Source organism: Scomber scombrus, chromosome 1 (assembly GCF_963691925.1).
Source record: "Scomber scombrus chromosome 1, fScoSco1.1, whole genome shotgun sequence".
In the NCBI taxonomy this organism is placed as follows: domain Eukaryota; kingdom Metazoa; phylum Chordata; class Actinopteri; order Scombriformes; family Scombridae; genus Scomber; species Scomber scombrus.
Window position 1 is genome coordinate 35,217,543 of NC_084970.1, and position 8,171 is coordinate 35,225,713.

The 8,171-nt window shown below is 37.9% G+C and overlaps 1 protein-coding gene across 1 annotated transcript; it reads left to right on the plus strand.

Moving 5' to 3' along the window:
• The first annotated feature begins 2,428 nt into the window (after nucleotides 1-2,428).
• Nucleotides 2,429-5,929, plus strand: ccnb2 (cyclin B2). Its single transcript, XM_062417052.1, has 8 exons — nucleotides 2,429-2,540; nucleotides 2,721-2,837; nucleotides 3,514-3,792; nucleotides 3,875-4,033; nucleotides 4,117-4,353; nucleotides 4,961-5,101; nucleotides 5,196-5,306; nucleotides 5,391-5,929. Exons 1-8 carry the CDS (start codon nucleotides 2,514-2,516, stop codon nucleotides 5,499-5,501), a joined length of 1,182 nt encoding a protein of 393 aa, XP_062273036.1. The 5' UTR covers nucleotides 2,429-2,513; the 3' UTR covers nucleotides 5,502-5,929.
• Nucleotides 5,930-8,171: the final 2,242 nt, after the last annotated feature.

The following is an 8,171-nucleotide window of genomic DNA, read 5'->3' on the forward strand; positions in this document are numbered from 1 at the left end:
TTGAAAACTATATAAAGTTTCTTTGTGACTCTTGTTTCTCTGAGACTGATTTGACGTCAAAGTGGAGATTTTTTTAATGTTTGGATTTTTATATCTTATAAATAATTATAATATGTGCTTTACATTTGAAGCAAATCTCAGAGTGCCTCAAGGTAAAAGCATCAATATAAAAGACATAAAACATAAAAAATAAAAGCAGTAAACTTAATTAAAAGTCAAAGGTTCTGCTAAAAATAAATGTTTTAATTCACGTTTACCAACATGTGTGTGAAGGAGGAATCATTTGACTTAATAAATTATTCTTATTTTCAACAAATCATCATTTAAAAAATTTAAATTGACAATGCGTTGGCCCTCCGTTAATACATCTCAGACTACTCTGTCTCTCAACCCAAAAGCAATTACTTCTTAATGATTAAACTCACAATTATATAGTTTTATTTATTTATTTATTTATTTTAAGGCTCAATGATTTCCTTAAACAGCTGGGCTTTGTAGTTTATAGCAAACAGGAAGAAATAAGTGGATTAATCAGGGACTATTTTCACCGACGGATGAATCCACTACTGATAAACCTTCAAAAACTCCTCACAAATATGTAGTTTAATTTCTTTTATCTATTTATTTTTAAAAACTCAGTAATTTCCTTAAACAGCTGGAAGAAATAAGTGGATTCATCAGGGACTATTTTCACCGGCGGATGAATCCACTACTGATAAACCTTTAAAAACTCACAAATATGTAGTTTAATTTATTTTATCTATTTATTTTTAAAAGCTCAGTAATTTCCTTAAACAGCTGGAAGAAATAAGTGGATTCATCAGGGACTATTTTCACCGGCGGATGAATCCACTTTAGTTTGATATAGTGAGTATTTCACACAGCTGTGTTTGATCGAGCCAGAATAAACTATAATGTGTGTGTTTGTAATAATTAATGAACGTGTGACTCATTCACATGTTTTTAATAGGTTTAGGAAAACAATGGAGGTCTACTGCACAGAGGAATAAGATATATATATCAGGCTTCGGATATTTTGATGTTATTTACAATAAGACATTTATGGAATATCTTCAAAAGTATCTTCAAATTTCAGTTTGTAAAAAAAGGCAGAAAATACTGAAATGCAGATGTTTAGTTGGTATAATGTTCACCATGATGAATCATAGAAGATATGATGAATTAGTCCATTTATCAATCATTTAAACCTTATAAAGCAGCTTTCATAAAGGTTAATGTAGTTCAAAGTGCTTCACAGTTGATGGACAAGCTGATTATAAGACAGAAAAAGTGTAAAACATACAGAAAAGGGAATAAAAACGATGACAATAAAAGCAAAGAACAAATTAAAAGACAAAAAAACTGTCTTAAGTTAAGTGTCTTAAAAGTTAGAGTAAAAAACTAGGCTGAAATATATTCAAAAGACAAAAGTAAAATGAAATAAAACATAACATTTAATAAAAGCTAGACTAAAATTAGGTTTAAAATAGAGATTTTAAAAAAGCAAAACAAACATGGATAAAATAAATAAGAAGATAAAAAATTATGGAATGTTAATTAAAAAAATATGAAGTACAACAACATTTAAAAGCATCAAAACAAATTAAATAAAAATATACTAAAACGACTATAAACAAGATTACAATGAATTAGTCCATATATTGAAATATCACTGTGCTAATATTTGAGCCAATACATTATATGTAATTATTCTCTCGGGTTACATCATTGCATCATCAATTGCTTTTCCTTTTTTTCCCCGTACAAAATGTATTTATTTTAATATATTTATTTTTTTTCATTTAAAATCCAGAAGTGCTGATCACATATTATTTTTAGGGCATTTAGAGAAAAATAAAATAAATATATTTATATATATATAGAGAGAGAGAAATATATATAATTTTTCAAATAAATAAACATTTTTTTATTTAGAAATTAAATGGAAATATTTCTTTAAAATGTAGATAACAAGAAAAGATAAAAGAAGGCAGAAATTAATTTGTTTTCAGGGTTTTTAAAAATAAATAAATATATATTTCTATAATTAAAAAAAAAAATTAAGAAAAGATATGATGTGTCTTTATTGATCCTATAAAATAAAATACTATATACAATAAACAATTTCTGTGTAAATATATCTGTAATATATAAATGTGCAACATGCAGAAGATTATATACATGTGTGCAATTAACAATTAAAAATAATAATGATAAAATAACAACATATTTGAAAGTGTGCAACTCAATAAAAAAAAAGAAAATAGTTTATTTTTAAATAAAATAACAATAAGATGTAAATTATCTGTACTTTTGACCTCATTGCTGTCAGCCAATCAGGAGCGTCCTCTGAGAGCTTCGTCCAATCAGATCGCACGGAGCGGTATTTGAATGCTGCTCGTCTCTCCGGTGTTTACCTGTTGGACTCTCAGCGTGCACGGATCTGCTCGGTAAATCTGCTGTTTGCTGCTCAAATAAGTCGGTTTTTTTAAAGTCACAGTTTGTCCTTAAACATGTCGTCTCTTGAAGCTCGTGCTGTGGTGAGTAAATGTATTTATTTATCAGTTTTTATGTGTTTATTTCTGAAGCTTTACACCATATGTCCACTGCTTTAGCTCGGAGCTAACATTGTCTTTGTGTCGTTTTATGCAGCTTTTAAAGGCCAGACGGCTTTTCCTTTTAACCTAACTTCTTTAATTTAATGTCTTTTGTCTTTCCAGCGGCTCCCAGTCGGAAACAACCCGTCTAAGATGGGTAAAACCACGGCTGCAGGTCCGAGGAGAGCTGCTCTTGGAGAGATTACCAACTTTCCTGGAGCAGCCGTCAACGTTACAAAGGTGACATCATTGAAAATAGATTGTTTAAATCACTATTAAGCCAATGCACCAATGAAACAATGCGTAAATACTCCAAAGTGGGTTCAATGCATGGCTTAAAACAACAGTCAGGAGCCCAAATCAACACTGAAACCTGTTTTTCTTGCTGTAATCATTCCTCCTGTTAATACTGACCATTAGAAGATCCCTTCATAATGTTTACAATGGAAGTGATGGAGGAATACATCCACAGTCCTGTGCTAAAATGTATTTAAAAGTTGATGCTAATATGAAGCTTCAGTCGTCCAAATGAGTCAAATCAAGTAGATATGTGTCAACGTTAGTGTTTTTAGTACCAAAGTCTTTTTGTTACTATACTTCCACCACAGGGAAACACTAAGAGGGAATTTGATGCTAAAAAGACTGTAAAAGTGTCAGATATCGCTTGATATGACTAACTCAGACTGCTGAAGCTCAATAGAAGCTGATCATCTACTTTACATTGAAAGCACATCTGAAGGAGATCTTTTAATAGTCAGTATGAACAGGAGGAATGATTACAGTATGTTTTAAATGAAAGTACTAGTCAACTTAATTCTGGCTTACGAGCTACAGATAAAACTACAACTGTCCTCTGGTGGGACACTCTGAGTTTTGAATGCTGACTTCACAATCTCATAACTTCATCGTTCCTCAGAGGAAAGGACCAACCAAAGAATCAGCCAAACCATCTGCTGGCCTAAAAGTGAAACAGACCCAGCCGGCGCCTCCTGTGGTTCGGGTCGAAGCCCCTGCAGACCCCATCCCTCCGGTTCCAGAGGAGTCGGCTGACGTGTCGATGAAAGAGGACGAACTGTGCCAGGCGTTCTCCGAGGCGCTGCTCACCGTGCAGGACGTGGACGAGGAGGACGGAGACATGCCGCAGCTCTGCTCAGAATACGTCAAAGACATCTACAAATATCTCCACCTCCTGGAGGTAATGTGTCCTCCGCTCGGCCAAACTCTCCGCACTCCGCTCTGTCTGGTAGTTGTGTTACAGCCTCGTCTTTTCTCTGCAGGTGGAGCAGGCGGTGCGAGCCAACTACATGCAGGGTTACGAAATCAACGAGCGCATGCGGGCTCTTCTGATCGACTGGATGGTCCAGGTTCACTCCAGGTTCCAGCTGCTGCAGGAGACTCTGTACCTCACTGTTGCCATCCTGGATCGTTTCCTCCAGGTTAAAAAACGCCTCAGTTGTTGTGTTTTGTGTGTTCTCCTGTTTTTTATGAGCTGTGTAAGAACCTTCCTGTCGCCCTGCAGGTCCAGCCGGTCTCTCGCAGAAAGCTGCAGCTCGTCGGCGTGACCGCCATGCTGGTGGCCTGCAAGTACGAGGAGATGTACGCGCCGGAGGTCGGAGACTTCGCCTACATCACCGACAACGCCTTCACAAAGGCTCAGATTCTGGAGATGGAGCAGCTGGTTCTGAGGAGCCTCAACTTCGAGCTGGGACGTCCTTTGCCGTTACACTTCCTCAGGAGGGCCTCCAAGGTGGCCAGTGTGAGTGTTTGCATTAATGAAGATGGAGTAGTTGCACTTTCCCGATGCTCCAATCCTCCTAACCTGTTTAACTTCTATCGTTTCTAATAGTTCTGCTGAGGTACTTTTAACTCACCACAAATACTCAAGTCTAACAGACGGCATCCCTGCTGAAATATGTCTAATAGAGCAAAGGGAAAGGAAGACTCAATGACTAACAACACAGTAACATTGTGAACTATATTTTTAGTTCAACCCCAAATTGCAATCAGCATTTAAAATGCACTAAAATCTTCATAATTAGTCTTTTTAATGAAGAGTTTACACAAGACTCATTTGACCACACAAACAATGCTCCTAATAAAATCAGATCTTGACAGTCAGATCTGCAGTCAACACATGTTGGCCCCAATTTGTCTAACAGCAGTTGAGCTTTTAAAATTTCAGTTTTAAAGCTGCAAAGTTGTGGATCTTTGCAATTTTCAGGGGTTTTCCCATTTTGTACTTGTAGAAATTGTATCTGATTTCTTTACCGCACATGAACTATATCAGACATGCGTTTAATGCTTTGAATGAAATCATTTATTAAAGTGTCAGAGTCCTGAGTGTCTGTCTGTTTGTGTCTCAGTCCGACGTAGAGAGACACACGCTGGCCAAGTACCTGATGGAGTTGACGCTCATCGACTACGACATGGTTCACTATCGTCCCTCGGAGATCGCCGCCGCTTCGCTCTGCCTGGCTCAGCATCTGCTGGAAGAGCTGCCGTGGGTGAGTTGGGATTTCAACCGATCTGTTTTTAAAAATCTGAAGCTTCCTTAGTTTGTTATTTTTATTAAACTATCCTCTCCTCCTTTCTCGTCAGTCTCCTACGCAGCAGCACTACTCGACGTACGACAAGGCTCACCTGAAGCCGATCATGCAACACATCGCCAAAAATGTCGTGACGGTGAACGACGGGAAGACGAAGTTCCAGGTGAGTCTTCAGACTAAAAGCCCAAATAGATATATAAAGAATAAAAACACGAAGCAGAAGTTTTAATACATCGTCTCTCTGCAGGCCATCAAGAACAAATACTCGAGCAGCAAGTTGATGAAAATCAGCCTCCTCCCTCAACTGAAGTCTGACATCATCCAGAAGCTGGCGGCTCCGCTACTCAACAATCCCTGAGACCAACTTGTTTTTTGTTTTTTTTCATCAGTGGACATTTCAAACCTTTGCACTTTATTTTATTAGATTCATGAACTGTGGAGAAACTTCACTAGTTTTTTAAATAAATGTTCTTTTTTTATAATGTTTGATTCAAGCTTGTTTGTTCAGAAACTTGGGGCACTAATGTAGTTTTTTGCTTTTAAATGATGGTGACGCTATTGCCAAAAATTGTGGTACGCATAGTTTTATTCTACTGCACCTTTTTTGATTGTTTTGCAGCCTTTCAATCAGTGTCCTGCAGGTTATTGATGTTTAATGACAATTTACAGTTTTATAATCAAGTGGCTTCCAGCAGCAGCGTAGCCAGACTTTAATGGACGTTTTTATGGCTTCGACCTGCTGGATGTAAAGTCTGTGCAGCTTTCTACCTCAGTGGGTGCCTTATTTTGGGATTTTTGTATTTGTAATTAAATGCATCTATGATTACATGTATACACACTTAAACACAACTGTTACCATGTGATAGATGTAGATAAGGCTGCATCTTGTACTTGTGTATTTCTGATGTTTGGAAGTATTGTGCGTTACTGCACATAAAGGTTGTTGGATACATGTGGTTGTTTTTTCACTGTCTGTTAATTTAAAAGCTGAATAAATCGCTTTAACTTGATTTTTGTAAACTTTGATGGTTCTTGTGGACAAGTGACTGCTTCTTTTACTGAATCCTGAACGTATTTAATAAAACCAATCTGTTTAAGTACTGTAAGATTTCTACATTTACTTGTCTGTCTGCACTGCATTTTAACAAATGACATGTACTTTGGTACGATTGAGGACATTACAGTTACAAGACAGAGGGAATCAAAGTCATTACATTAAGGTGAAATATACCTTTTAGGACAGCAGAAATACAGTGTCCACAGTATGAATAAAGTGGTGCAGTCATGATTGCAGCAGATAAACGGATCATTACCTGCGACTATATTTACACCCAATAACTGAGAGCCTCGAGGGAAGTGACATCAGCTGTGAAAGAGAAATGGATTCAGAGGGAAAGCTGTGATTTACAGGCTCTATGAACACAATCTGGCCCTGAATGCACCAATTATTCTGACCTGAGAAAACAACACAACACCAGCATGTATTTTAGTTTGAGAGAAATTGGTAAAAATGTGTATCTGTTAAAATTGGAGCCTGATCCAGAAAGATTAGTGGGTTAGTTGGCTGTTGGGGTTTAAAGGAGAAGTTCAAAGTGTCTTAAATCAGCAGTCAGTGTCCATATGAACAGTGAAAGATGTTTTGCTCCTGTTCATTCTGACTTAAAAGATCTCCTTCAAATATGCTTTCAATGTAAAGTAATGGAGGATAAAATCCACAGTGTGTCCACACAGTCATTTAAAAGTAGATGATCAGCTTCTATTGAGCTTCATCAGTCTGAGTTAGTCATATCAAGTGATATCTGACACATTTACAGTCTTTTTAGCATCAAATTCCCTCTTAGTGTTTCCCTGTTGAGCTGTGGTGGAAGTATAGTAACAAAAAGACTTTGGTACTAAAAACACTGTAACGTTGAAACATAGAAGATGAAGATTTGACTCATTTGGACGACTGAAGCTTCATATTAGCTTCAGATTTTAAATACATGTTTACACAGAAGGAGGACTGTGGATTTAGTCCTCCATCATTTCCATTGTAAGAGCATAATGAAGGGATCTTCTAATGGTCAGTATGAACAGGAGGAATGATTACAACAAGAAAAGCAGCTTTAATGTTCATTTAGGCTCCTGAATGTTATTTTACGACAGTTGAAACATTATTTTATTGGTGCTTTTTTCCTAAATAAAGGATCTAAACACCATCTAACCCTGATAATAACCACTGGTGACGTTGCTGTTTGTGGGTTTGGAGAAGAAGAATCAGGCCACCGGGATACGACGTAAACCCCAGTGAGAGACGAGAAAATGTGTTGCTGAGGTCGATGAGGTCAGGCTGCAGCTCACCAGCTCGTTAATCTGGAGCGTCACTCATCATGTTATGAAACCATCTGAAAGCGCGGGGATCCTTCAGTCACTCGCACACTCAAACAATCAGACAATTTAGCTCCGTCTGTACGTCCACGGACGACGTCGGAGGCTCGCAGAATAAAAAAAGCCATTTAAGAGCCGTGAACGTCGCTCATGATGTTCCCTCCATGCTGAACTGACTGACTGCATGTGCTGTGCTGTGCTGTGTGGAGGAGCCATTGTCCTCTTCAGACTGACCCTGACCTCACCACCACCAACACCACCCGCCTCCACCCGCCTCCACCCGCCTGCACCCGCCTCCACCGCAGACAGGTCAGTCAATACTGAATGGTGTGAGCTGATGAAAACACTTTAACACAAGGACAGGACACAAGCAGTAACACTGTTTATGTGAGACCTGCACACACAAACACACACTCACACACACACACACACACACACACACACACACACACACACACACACACACACACACACACACACACACACACACACACACACACACACACAGACAGAGGGCTGCATGAACAACACAAAGGTCAAGTCCATTATTCAGTGTAAATACTTGAATTTTTTAACAATGTCTTTAGCCACGCCCTAATGCATACCCTGCTTTATCGTCAAATATAAAATCAGGGAGGCCAAAATGTCCCAAATGAACATC